This window comes from Trichoderma gamsii (genome assembly GCF_001481775.2).
Source record: "Trichoderma gamsii strain T6085 chromosome Unknown Scaffold_29.2, whole genome shotgun sequence".
NCBI classification, from domain to species: Eukaryota; Fungi; Ascomycota; class Sordariomycetes; order Hypocreales; family Hypocreaceae; genus Trichoderma; species Trichoderma gamsii.
The window spans coordinates 414,151-427,733 of NW_020171366.1; the positions used below are offsets into that span (position 1 = coordinate 414,151).

Sequence of the window (13,583 nt, forward strand, 5' to 3'; positions counted from 1 at the left end):
GTCTCCGTCTCTCTTATCTTACGACCAAGACAAAAAGAAAACTCCATTCACAAAGTCTCTCTCTCAATGCCCGAACCAGGCATCTCGCAGTTCACCTCTGTCTTCCGGGCCACCGATTCATACCGCGTGAAGCGCTTCCGCCCAGCCGTCTCCTGCACAGCCTGTCAGCGGCGCAAGTCGAGATGCGATCGCCAGCATCCGTGTGGCGCCTGCGAGAAGCGCAGCGTGGGCGATGCCTGCTCTTACAGCTCAGCGCCTGCATCATCGTCAACAGCTAATAACAGCAGAGCAGCCGGCAGCGGGAGCAGTCGGCAGGATGTCCAGCTCAAGCTCAGCCAGCTGGAGCAGATGGTGAGGGGGCTGGCCGAGAACCGCCTCGCAAAGGGCGAGTCGGCGCCGTTACATGATGGCCAGCGCTCATGCGATGATAAAGAGGAGCTGGAGACGAATTATCACGGGGCAACTTCGTGGACTGCGCTGGTTGAGGGCATTCGCGATATCCAGGACGTGCTGGCGGCGGATAGAGAGCCGGACTATGCTGATGGCGTGGAGGCAACGGAGCCCGAGGTTGTGCTGGGAGACGTGCCGCCCACGACCATCAAGGACGTCGTGGAGAGTCTGCCGTCGAGACAGGAAGCCGATAAGCTCATCATGGCGTATTTCAGAGCAAAGTTCCTCGCCGTCATCTTTGTCCATACGCACCAGTTCAAGCGGCGGTACGATGCCTTCTGGACGGACCCCTCCTCTGCCGACTTTCTCTGGATCAGCATCCTGTTCTCCATCCTCAGCATCGGCACAATGGTTGTAAACACAAAAGAGGCAGACGCCACATCCTCCAGCTCGTCCACATCATCATCGCCCTTCACGGTAGGGCCCGACTCGCGCTTCTACATGAACAAGGCCGCCCAATGCCTCGTCGCAGGGCAGTACTTCAAGGGGCGGCGCTTCTCCGTCGAGGCGCTCCTCATGCACGCCCACTCTCGCAACGTCCAGAAGCTAGATTCTGATTCGTCACTGTGGTTCCTATACGGCCTTGCTGTGCGGCTAGCGCAGAGGCAAGGCTATCATCGTGACGCAGCCAAGGTGTCGAGCAACAGGGCCATGACGCCCTTTGAGGCGGAGATGCGGCGCAGGACGTGGTTCGTGATCCAGTCGACAGATCTGCTCTTCTCGTTCCAAAACGGCATGCCCCCCATCATCACCCAGGATGTCTGCGACGTGGACCCTCCTACGAATCTCACCGACGATGATTTCGACGAGGATACCAAAGTGCTGCCCGCTCCTCGTCCACCAACAGACCCCATCCCCGCCCTCGCATGCATCACAAAGTCAAAGCTCTGCCGTGTTATGCGCCGTGTAGTGCGCCACGTCCTTGCCGTCACTCCAGCTCCCTACGCCGAAACGCTATCTCTCGACCAAGAGCTTCGAGAGTGGCATGCTTCTGTACCAGCTTGCCTGCGCAACCGCACCATCCGCAACACTGCTTTTACAGATGCCAATTACACAATCATGCATCGACTCATGCTCGAACTAATGTACCTCAAGAGTTTGTGTATCCTCCACCGCCCCCATCTCACAGTACACAAGCACGACGCCGAGTATGACGCCTCGAGGCGGATCTGCAGGGAGTCAGCGCTCACGATCCTGGAAATACAGGCAGAGCTTGACATTGAGACCGGGGCGGGAGGAAGAATGTACGAAGACAGGTTCATGGTTTCGAGCCTAACGCTGCATCACTTCTTGCTTGCGGCGATGATCATGTGTCTCGACCTAAGCGAGTCTACAGGCATAAGGTAAGTCTCTCTTATACAAATACTGTCCTCTCTGCGTTCAGACACTATGCTAAGCAGAGATGCCCTTCAGCCCAGAAGACAGAACCAAGCGCATAACCACGCTCCGCACCGCCTATTCCATCTGGTCCGCCCGCCGCACCACCTCAGTCGACGCCCTCCACGCCTCCAGAGTGCTCGGTGCTATTCTCAGCCGCATCGATCCCCCAAGTATTCTCACATCCAGCTCTTCCGCTCAAATGACCAGCACGCCAAGTTCCTCCCTCCCACAAAGTTACGGAAGCGTTCCTACAATATCAGAGGAAATGATGCCGCAGCAACCGTTGGCTCTCAATGGCAACGACATCCCAGCTTACAACGTCACAGACGACATGTCGTTCGCAGATGGCACTAGCGATGCTATGCTGAGTTTCGAAGAAATGTTTGACGATACAAACATGTTTGATTGGGTTCGTAACTTTCTTCTTTACCACTTCTTTAGCTACCCCCTTTTCTGTTCCTATCAGTGAATCTAACACTAAAATTTACCTTTTTCACGAATAGGGTTCTTTCGACCAGTATATTCAATCTGACTCCAGATCCTGGAGACAATTCTTCTCCGACACCAGCTTATAGCCCGCACTACACAATATTACCCAAAGAATAGCTGGAACAGTAAAGGAGAAGCACAAGAGCCCTCCAAGTCGTATATTTAACAACAAAATATAGCACTAATACTCTCGTCTGTCCACGAGTATAAACAAAATAGAAGTAAATCCACCGCAACAGACTGTCAAGCAGACAACATCTCCAGAGAAAAGTAGGAAAGTAAACTGGAGAAACACAAAATAAATCGCAGAGCTTGCTAAATGATCCCTCAAGTCCATTATATTCATATCCCAACCCTGAGCACGAAATACAAATGATTCTCTATCTTCCGCCCTTTCTCAAAGACATATTGCGATAACAGGCACACACATAGACAGAACAAAACAGTAGTCGCAACATAAAGTAAAGGCACACGGAACGCTGATACGACAAAAAGAATAAAAATCGCATAGAATATTTCCATCACACTCCCCCAGCCGAGGGTCCTCTTTTGTATAAAAAACGTCAAAAGCCAAGCCCAGCTAAGCTATCCTATATATAGGTGTGTATATATATATCCCTTATGAGTTTGCCACGCCCCAAATATCCATATCCGCCAACGTGTCCCGCGAGGTGCCACGTACATGTCGTTAAAACGCTAACGCCAACACATAAAAACTTTTACTCTTCTTAAAAGAAATATCGCAACACGTAGGCAATAGAAACAAGTGCCAACCAAGATTATAACACAACAACAAAGAAACAGTGGGGGGGGGGGGGGAAAATAGCCTGTGCAAGATAGCGTAATTATGCACGTAAAGATCCGGTATACGCGCGCGCACGCTTGGGTATCATAACATTAGATGCAAAAGCATGCGCCCAAATGAAAACACACGATTGAGATTAAGACGACGCAATGCCGCGAAGCACGCGTGCAGGGTTCCCAGCCACGATAGTGAAGGGAGGTACATCCTATATAAAAAGTATCCGTTAGCATTCATGTTTTGAGCGAAACGACGAAAAGGGCCACTGAGCTGTGACAGAAAAGGGATACGGCATACCTTGGTGACAATTGAGCCGGCTCCTACAGTGCTTCCCTTGCCAATGGTCCGGCCAGGCAAGATGATGGCACCGCCACCGATCCAGCAGTCTTGTTCTATGACAATGGGCCTTCCAACTTGTGGGCCCTGTCCTCCTTGGCGTTTCTTCGGGTCGGTGGGAAGGGAGGCACTGAAGATGCTGACGTTTGGGCCGATGACACAGTTATCCCCAATTTTGATCTCACAGACATCGTTAATTGTGCAGTTGCGTCCAATGACAACGTCATTGCCGATGGTAATGTTGTACCCATAGTCACAGACAAAGGGTGTTTCTACAATACAATGGCGGCCGACCCGTCCAATGTTTGTAACTGGAGACGCAATAGTGGGAGACACACGTACAGGATCGCGAGGCTGCAGGATTTCCAGGAACAAGCGCGCTCGCTCTTCAGGAGAAATACCATTCGTAGGAGGGGTCGTAAGATTGTTGAATCTCCAACAGGCGGCAGCACATCGCTCCCGTTCGAGACAGAGCTCCTTATCGAATGGATAATAGTGTCTTCCGGCAAGCATCTCCTCCTTTTGGGTTCGTCGAGGCGGGAACTGCGAATGTGAGAGGGCGAGCTGAGCAGCCATCTGGGCGTTTGAAGTTGCAGGAGGCTGCGGGCGGGGTGTCGGGCTATTGGTCCTCGTCGGGTGCAGGATGTTGATTTGTGGCAGATGGTTGCCAGGATTGCCAGGATGAGGCGTTTCAGGCTCGGTTCGGCTCAAGTCGTGCAGCGGAGGCACTCGTTGATATTCCTTTGCCATCCTCTCTCCAAACGGTGGCGCCTGGGTATTGGCGCTTACAGGCGTGGGGAAGACGTTTGCAGGAGTATAAGGCAATGCAGAGAGCTTGTTTTCCGGGCTCGTCACTGAAGCGCTCGGGATGGTCGATGCTGTTAGACGGTCATCATCCGAAATGATGATTGGTCGGCTCTGGGGAGGGTCTATCCTGAGAGGCTGGCCGCGGTAATGGGTCAACGACTCTCGTTTTACTGGCTGGGGTCCGAAGGGGGTTTGCATTTGGCCCGGCGCAGGTGCAGGTCCGGGTGCAGGCCCTGCGGTCGGCTGTGGGGGCAGTTGTGATTGAGGTTGGGGTTGCGGCTGCGGTTGAGACTGTGGTTGAGGCTGCGGTTGAGGCTGCGGCATGCCATATGCCCCAGGAGGCACATAGCTCGGGTCTTTGGATTCGAGTGGCACGGCAGCAGCCTTGTTGTCTGGCTTTTGCCAGCCTGGCCCCCTCTGCGGCGGATAGCCCGCACATATAAATCCACCTCGAATACAGTTGATGCCTGTCCAGTCGTCAGTATAAGGCTCGCACATCGGATGGAGCTAAAAAGGCTCTTCGTCCACGACTTACACTCTGGCTTCTGCTCGTCGCACTTCTTCTTCCTCTTCCGACACGTCAGGCAGCCCGTTTTGGTACGGTTACTGAAATTTCGCTTCCGCTTCTTGGGATCGTGCTGCAAAATCGAGTCCCCTCTGTGGTCGCTGTATGAGCTTCCATAGAGAATTGAGCGATCATCACCGTCAGGACTAGTGTTGGTGTAGTCGCTATGATCCATTTGGCTTGTGGCCCGTCTCAAAGCTTCGCCAATCTGGTCATCCGTGCTGCCTTGCGCTGAGATGGCCGAATTTTGCTGAGTGTCATAGGGATTTCTATCATCTCGAGCTTGATGTGAGTACCACGTCTCCTTATCACGCTCCCGCTGCTCGTCACCATAGGGCCGGTAGTCTCTCTGGGGGGTCCCATAGTGATCGCGAGCATCAGCGTGCGTCGGAACAGTTGCAGTATCCGGGGTACGCTCTTGTGCTGGAAATTCCCTTCGCATCTCAACAGAAGCCGAGCGCTTGCGCTTATGCGAGCCCTCGACTTCTAGAGGATAGGTTGCAACGTGTATCGTGCTTCCGGGCGTCCATGAATCCCGTTGAGAGTCTCGTTGAGTGTCCCGTTGAGGAGTTGCTGCTGCCGCCTGCGGCTCAGGGGCAGCCGATGTTGGTGCAGCTGACGTTGAATTGGCGAGGCGTTCATCTGCGAAGGAGCTTTTATCACCCGGCGCCGCCGGAGGTTCTGTCAGCTTGGATGAAGCGCCATTAAGCGCGGTGAAGGTAGACATGTTGGCGCGGTGTCAGTAGAAACAGCCTTGAAAGGCCCTACAATGCTGTCGACCAAAGAATATATCGAGCTCAGCCAGGCCGGATATAAGAATATTTTGTATTGGGCAAGTATTGGCGATAGTTATATTGGAGTCTGAGTAAGCCGTGCTTTGGTGAAGACCAATGGTAGTAGGCTGAGATGTTTTCGCTTCGTCAATGTGACTGCCAATGAATGAACGTCTTGTAGACTATGAAGTCTCTTGAATCACGGTTGCCAGACAATGAAAAGCACTGAGCTGAACTTTATCAAGCAGCTCGCGCAAGTGAAATTGTGATGTGGTATCTCAAAGAGGTGCCGCTATGCAGCGAATTTCATCCACACCCCAATGAGAAGATCCAAGCGATTAAGGCGCACAGTGAAAGGTCTGGAATCCACCCAACTCTCGCTCATACAAAGAATAACGAGGATCCCGTCGACGCCGTAATGGTGAAGTGAGTGCAAAACTGGCCGCTGGCACAGTAGCTGAGAGCGAGAGCGCGAGTCGCGCAAAAGCGAATGCGTGAGCAAGCAATTCCGAGCCGGCTGCAGTCCAATGCAGCTCGATCACCAGATGCTCGCCCTTTCAGATCCTCCTCCGCCAAGATTCGATGCGAGGACCAGACAGCGCAAGCCGTTTGACGGCCCGAGTCCAGAGAGTTTGCTGCGAGGACGCTGGAGAGGGAGGTGAGAGAATGTGTTGAGGCGGAAGAGCTGGGGGGCTGGTTGAAGGCTCCAAAGTCGCGCTTGGGGGGCTTAGGTGGTAGCTTTTTTTTTTTTACACGCGCGATTATGCTGCGCCTGCTGGCTAGGCTAGGGGGGGTGGCCGCTTCAGCGCAGAAGCCAGCTGGAGGCGTGTACCGGTACCCCGAAATGTGGGAATTTTACTTTCCAGGTGCGTAATTACTTGGCGGCGCAGTGCACGGGTGCGATGCCTCGAGGTATTAGTCGAGATGGCAAGGACCTGCTTCGGGAGCACGGATTATCGAGGTTCAGCAACTATCGCCGGCGATAGATGGAGAACGGAATCGCGAGCAGCGCAAGGCTGGGAGGAAGGATAGGCGACAAAGGCGGAAGGCTGAGCAGCAGAGCAGCAGAGCAGCAGAGCAACAACAGACAAGGCGCAGGCAGGCAGCTGCTGCAAATAAGTAAGGCAGCGCAGGCTCAGACAGTATGGGAAAAGGAGGGGATGGAAGGGAGAGGAGACGAGAGGAGAGGAGAGAAAAGGAGAGTAAAGTTCACGGATCAATCAATTCAAAGGACTCGCGGGGAGATATGGAGATATTGGGTCGCTGAGAAGGCCATTTGAGGGCGAGGCGAGAAAAACGTTCACGCAAAAAAGAGACCCGGAAATGTACCGACATGCGCCCAGGGAAAGCGGCTCTTTTCGACGCATGTACCTCTACTCGTACCGGTACTCAAAGCGACGAACCACTAACAGGCAAAGGGCGTGCGTGCGTGCATGGAGCTCCCCATACTTGCGCAAGGCATGGCGTATTAGCAGCCCGGAGGGAGCACCAAAAGGACGCACATGATGGCTTCCATGGCCGAATGGCATAGCTGGGACCTGGGCAGTCAATACTCGTGCAATGCCGTGCCGATCGCTCGACCAAGCCAGGGGGGTGCTCCCCTGCGGCGTTCTACGGATAAGCCCTCCGCACAGAGAAAACAAGAGTGCGGTGAATGGAGAAGGCATCTCAGCCAATACTCGGTCCATGGCAACGTGGGAGGCGTGAAGGCTAATAGGCGGCGCTTCTCACTGGGTCCAACCGAGTGCGCCAACGCCTCACCCAGAGCGACAATCGCCCGTTGCATGTCGCAGTCCGTCCTGCTAGTACAAACCTAGCATCCTTGAACCTGGGCTCCCTGGTTCCTGGCAGCCACTGCGTGTGGCAACAGCCCAAAGCCACAGCGGCCTGACCAGGCACGCAGCAGAGTTCGCCTACAAGTACTACGCTGCCAAATTGCCCTAGCCAGCATCAAGTGCGCCTGTGCTTGAAGCAATGCAGCAGCGTATGTATGCGTGCATGCGCGCGAAGGCGCAAGTGTGGGTGGATGCCCCAGGAGCCCTCCGAACACCAGGCCCGTCCGTGTAAGTGGGTGTGATGCGATGGCTGGCGTGCGACAAAGCCAGCGCGACGGGTACGCAGCTCTGGAGGCGGCAGTTTTCGGTAGCACCCAGTGCCAGATATGGAAGCCAGAAGGGAGCGGCGTTCCACAGCCAAGAGGGGGTGTGCTTCAGACTCCGTAATGTAGCTGCAATATCATGGCACAAACGAGATCCTGTTACTACCAGTTGGTAGCTTCTTTGTATACCACAGCCAAGTCGCTTGATCGCCATCGAGTACCTACCTGGCTGTGCCGCGGAGGCCATCGCGCCGCTTCCTTAGCCCTCTTCTTGAAGACGCATACCCGGACATCCGTGGCTCAGCTTGCTCCAACGCACCAAAGCCCAGCGCCGTCTTGGGGTACACGCCGGCGCAGGGCGCAATATCCAGTCTGAGTTATCGCTCCAACAGCCCAGACAGCGCTGGCAGCGGGTAGCCAGGGGTCCCAGCCGTGACATGTCCGTCGTCTGGCCTGGCTCTTCCCCCCACTCGATGCCATGTCTCTGTTCTCAGGTGCTAAGCTTTGCAGATTCGAACCTGACGTAGCAGCACGAGGCCTTTCGCAGACGAGGCCCTACAGGCACACGCTTTGCCCTGCGGTGGGGAGAGGTGTGACCGCAGTAAGCGGTGTTGCCGCGGCTCCGCCCACTTGGACCACGAACTAGTTGCCTCCATGCGCAGAGCAGCGAGCGCGCGGAAACTTCGACGACGCTTGACTGGCCGTCTTCCAGGCCGCTTAGCCCGTCGTCTAGCGTTCTTGATGTCGACAACAGCGCCCCGGGAGAAGGCGATTGGCACGCTGCCGCTGCTGGCTTTTCCTACAAGCACTGGTAAGTCTACGCGCGAGAGCAGGCAAACAGCATGTTGCGCCTTTACTGTACCACGTCATGCTGCCTCTACCAGCAGGTGCATGCTCGTGCGAACCAACTCGAGCCTTGTTCGGACAAGCACAACGCAAAAAGGGAGCTGGAAGATGAACCGCGGTGGTGTTGGCGGGCAAGGGTTCGAAATACCCTTGAAGCAGCCAGACAGGGCCTGGGACTAGCTGGAATATTGTTGCTAAAGTTAGATGCAGCTCATGCTACTACCTACCGCAGACTTAGTAATTCCTACTGTACATGCACCTATTTCGTGGCATCAGCGAGGCAACAGCGAGAAGGCAGCGAGCGAGGAAAGAGCAGCGCGAGTCGCACGTCACCGCTGCCTTCCCGCAGCCAACAGCCGACAAGGGAAGCAATTTTTCCCGTGCAGGATTCCCCTCAAACCGCTACATCTCGACTCCTCCTTTGAGCCTCTCTTCAGCCTCTCTTCAGCCTCTCTTTTCCCCCACGCTTCTGCTTCACTCTGCGTTTTCTCTCTCGCCCACTTTTGCATTCCTCTTACAGCTCCTCGAGTAAGACAGCGAGAACCAATTCGACTCGTGTCCGAGGCCAGAGCTCAAGACTCTCCGTGACTTTCCTGTTGCCTCTCGTGCATCAATGCCAGCAACAGCTACCTACTACTGGGTATTTGTAGCACTGCAATCTGATCCCCTGTCCCGGCGCCAGGTCTGTCGTCGCTGCGCCCAAGCCAAGTTCTAGCCTACGGGTACGGAGCTGTTCCACCTTTCGCGCCCAACCGATCCCGGTGCCATCGCAGGGGGTGTCGCCCTCCAAGAGGCGAGCCGCGGCCGCCATCGTCGCCGCCAGGTCTCCATTCCATCAACCACGACCCATTTTTAGCACCTTGATGCGGCTACGCGGCCACCAGCTTAGACTCGTGTTGGCCAATCCACGGCCTCTGGCTCCAGACGCCACCCGTCATCACAGGGCTGTCGCCGTCTATCCCGCCAGTCGCCGGCCACAATGCGAGCAGCTATCCGCGTGCACGCCGCCAGTGCTGTCCTGTACGCGATCGAGAAACAGTTTGTGTGACTGTCATTTTTGCTTGCTGCATTAACCATCAGTCCGTGGGCGAACCATGGCCGAGAAATCGGCGGAATAGCAAGGCGTCTCGTCTCGAAACCCTCGTGCAGCCGGACTTGGGCTCCTCCATACGCGGCACCAGCCAATTGCCGTCACACCAGCTCGGCTGTCAAAGCCAGTCCTTCGCCCATACGTGTATGTGCCGTTGATATTACCTGGTAGGTATCTGTTGTCGACGTCTGGCCCAGATCGAAAAACGGCATCCGTCCCAGATCTTTGTTCGCCTCTGCCATCGAAGTGCGACAGCAAACCTAGCAGGCGCCATGCAGCCATGTTCAGTTGAAGTCTACAGGCAGGGGTTCATGGATAAGTTCATGGAATCATTACAGCAGAGCCCGTCGGACTGCCTGCACTGCACACTCATCTGTCCTATGAGACTCCGAGATCATTCTATCAGCTTGCTGACTGTGTCGTGCAAGCAAGTGACATGCCCGCTAAGCAAGGTCTCAGAGCTCCCAAGGGCTTTCCATGCGAGTGGTAATTAGCAGTCATTCCCAGGTGTCAACTACCGTAATCAATGACGGAGGCTCAGAGAATGCCTACATGCATACCTAGCCACACGACGAGCCATCAGAACGTCGGTTATTGTCCGATCTCGTCTTTTGAACGCCAATAGGAGCTTGACGGCTACTTTTGTAAGGAGTGCCCCGTCTAGCACCCTGCATAATACTTCATAGACGGATTAACGCCGCGTTTAGCGCCGCCGTCTCGTATCGCCGCCGGCCGCGGCTGTGTCAGACCACGTACGCCCGACCGCACTACCACAGCAGAACTGATTCATCCAATCACTGAGCTGCTGTCGCTCTACTAGCGTTAGCCTTCGCTTCAATGCAGAGTACACCAGCGCCCTCCCAAGACTGTGGCACGCCACGGCACGCCACGGCGGGGACGCAAATCTAATTTGGAAATACCGTTTTAACTGTGCCAAGCCCAACGGAAACTCAGAGTCTTCAAGCCACAATGCAGAATAACGGCGACCTCTTTATTTGATAGAATGCCTTTGGTTGAGAACTCCGCATGGCTGTCTCTGTTGTCCATCATGCCAGGGACTTGAGGTTCAGAGAGTTATTACAATATCTCGCAAGCTCCTTTGCGTTCAACATAGCTACAACGTATACTTCTCTTTAGCAACGGTCTCATCACAACGTTATACTAGTATTTTTCACGTCTACCTTGTTGAGCGATGGCACGGCTAGCCAGCTTGAAGGATTGCTTGGCTATGGCTAGTAATCCTTTGAAAGCTGGCTTTGGGCTCCTAGCAAACCCATAGCCGGACACGGCATGTGGAAGCTTGGCCAGACAATTCGTGATTTGTTTCAGCTTGAAACGCCTGCCTGCGAACATGCGAACATGTCACACCGCCAAAGCCTTAAACTAAAAGGAATACCGCCAATTAAAGGCAAGCTACTAACATCCTCTGGCGCTGCTAGGATGAACATCCAGCAGACTCCCTCCGCGGCTATGCATTTACAAGTATACAATGCCCTTACCTCATCATTATGATGGACTGTTCTACGCAGCCTACTCAACTTCATTCCGCAAGCTTCAACAGCTAGCAGAAGCTCCGAGAATTAGTGTGCTAAAGGATCAACTTGAGAGCTATACTTTTCTGATGGACAAAAACACACTTGTTAAACTCACTCTGAAGCTGTCTTGACTTTTCAAAGAGAAGAAGGAAAGAGAATACCAAAGGTGGGCCCAGTCTCGGCGCATCTTTTGAGGTCATATACCATGATGCTTACCGAAACTGCCTTGTTCTCGCCAACAGTGGGATACGTGTTCTGCAGATAACACGCCTGGCAACACAACAAACGTGGGCAGCTTTAAATGTGCACTCCAGGTAGCACAACACTCTTTTTGTTTAGAAACGTGATCACTATGCTGTTACACCGTGTCGGATGGTGTGGTTTCTCGTTCCCTCGTCAGGCAGATCGGCAAAGGCCACAGCAAGCAAACATAGAGGCGGCAGAGGCCGTAACCCCCCTCCCTCCAGCGAAACGCTAGGCATATGTTGCCGGCAGTAGCGCAACACTTTTGCTACCACATAACCAAAGGTAACACTGCTGTGACAGGATAATAACCGTCGTTTGGGTTTCCTGCGGGGGCTCTTTCAGCTCCGAACCAACTGCTCGCAGGATGCCAGGCTGAAGATTCTAGCCCCAGACGGGAATAGGTGCCCGAGGGAGTGCATACTCACTCGCATATCAACGCGTGCCTTGTTGGCTTCTGGGAGTCATAGTGCGTGCTACTCGGAAATGCTAGACTGAACAGGATCTTGCTCCAGGAGGAGCAGCTACAGCCGGCAGCCCCAATGCGGTCATTAGTATACCTTTGCTTCATCCGCCCGGTCCTGCGCAGCGAGATGCCAGATACTATGAAGTCGCATATAAGGTTGGCCATATGCCAGCCAAGCTCGGCCAGCATGCGGCTATTGCTACAGGATACCGCTACCGAGCACCAGCAGTGCAAAAGCCGCGTGCTGGCAGTCAATGGTGCGGCACGAAGAAAGACGTCCCATGTGGAGAAGGGCTGGGAACACGCTGTGTGCGAAACTATTGCCTGTCTCGGCGAGCGAGTTTGCACCTGCTAGCGGCAACACGGGAGGACGAAACGACGGCGATGCTGTTGGTTTGAAGTCTCGGGTCTGAGTCTGGGCAGCCCAAGGATCCAGCAACGTCTGGGCCGAAGGAAAGTGAAAAAGAAGTGGGGATTGGGGCGTGTGTTGTTGGTTGAAGATTGATTTCCGTGGGCCTGTGCTCTGATTTGCTTTCTTGTTCTTGGCGAGGCTAAAATTAAGTTGGCGGTTTTTGCAAGCGCGCAGCGGGCAAGGCGGGCCGGGAAATCGTTCTTTGCTTTTGCATTGCTGATTCACTTGGATCAAGAAAAGCAAGAAGAGCAAGAAAAGCCCGCCGAGGTGCTCTACGAAGTGCCCATGATGATGATGGCTAACCTCAGCAGCTGACCGAATACACGGACAATTTCACGAAATAGCCGGCGACCCTGACTGCTAGTATTTGGCAGTTGAGTGCTTTGCTAACCAGATAGGCACCTACCTAAAACGGCACCGGAATAATAGTGGATCTTCAAATCCGAGGTTGGTGGAGATATCGAACATTTGTTAACCCACCAAGTTGCATGACTTCGGTACTATTGGATTGCCAAAATGTGAATACCTAACCGAAGTGCAGTCCTTATAAAGATCCAGACTTGTTTACTTTTGGGGCCCATCACGGCAGGGCACCTTTTTGTGCAGATGATAACCTTCTCAAAGTAAACAAGCGGATACTGCTGGAGCTTCATGTTACATCGCTGAGAGCCTGAAGAAGGCCGTGGCCAAAAATAGCCATCTGATCACAGGGTTCATCGGATATGTTCTCCATTAAGAGACTTGCAGCATGGCAGGGGAAGTGAGGAAGCAAGAACGGTAGGCCATCAGATTACTGTTTCCCAGCGCCATCTTGCCCTCTCCACCCGCTCCTTGCTCGGTCCAATGATCGCTCTCTAAATAGCCGCTTAACTAGTAATAAGCGCTGGCGATAAGGCGCGTCAACTTCTAGAACGATTCTGCTGCGGCGCTCCAACCTCTGGCTCTCGAATATCAATAATTTGCTTCACCCCTGAGCGGTAGTTGCAAGTATATAAATAAAACAGAGGAGGAGGGTGGCATCCGCTCTATTTTTATCATCAGGGCTTATGCAAGGCATCGTCTTGGGACCTGGGACCTTGCATAATGGCCCCCATTCGTTCTCCATGGTTCATCCAGCAAACACCATCGAGGGGACCGACCCTCTTACCCGCCCACGAGGACCATTGATGGTGATCCTGGAGACGCCAGCATTTCTTTCTGCTCCACCTTGATGCAGAAAGAACAAACAGATCCATGGCAATTCTTGCTTTTCCTGTTTCTATTTCTGTCTCCTCTCGTCAACTTCCCCTGC

The 13,583-nt window shown here is 53.9% G+C and overlaps 3 protein-coding genes across 3 annotated transcripts; 1 reads left to right on the forward strand and 2 right to left on the reverse strand.

Annotated features, from left to right (window-relative positions):
• Nucleotides 1-66: 66 nt before the first annotated feature.
• Nucleotides 67-2,405, forward strand: TGAM01_v207739 (hypothetical protein; the record flags this gene model as incomplete). Its single annotated transcript, XM_024550153.1, has 3 exons — nt 67-1,793; nt 1,864-2,239; nt 2,334-2,405. 3 exons carry the CDS (start codon nt 67-69, stop codon nt 2,403-2,405), a joined length of 2,175 nt encoding a protein of 724 aa, XP_024405118.1.
• An 855-nt stretch (nt 2,406-3,260) lies between these two features.
• TGAM01_v207740 (hypothetical protein) lies at nt 3,261-5,556 on the reverse strand (the record flags this gene model as incomplete). Its single annotated transcript, XM_024550154.1, has 3 exons — nt 3,261-3,329; nt 3,419-4,335; nt 4,800-5,556. 3 exons carry the CDS (start codon nt 5,554-5,556, stop codon nt 3,261-3,263), a joined length of 1,743 nt encoding a protein of 580 aa, XP_024405119.1.
• Nucleotides 5,557-11,521: 5,965 nt separating this feature from the next.
• On the reverse strand, nt 11,522-12,069 carry TGAM01_v207741 (hypothetical protein; the record flags this gene model as incomplete). The annotated part of the gene is made up of 2 exons (XM_024550155.1): nt 11,522-11,741; nt 11,843-12,069. The coding sequence occupies 2 exons, from the start codon at nt 12,067-12,069 to the stop codon at nt 11,522-11,524; spliced, it is 447 nt and encodes a 148-aa protein (XP_024405120.1).
• Nucleotides 12,070-13,583: the final 1,514 nt, after the last annotated feature.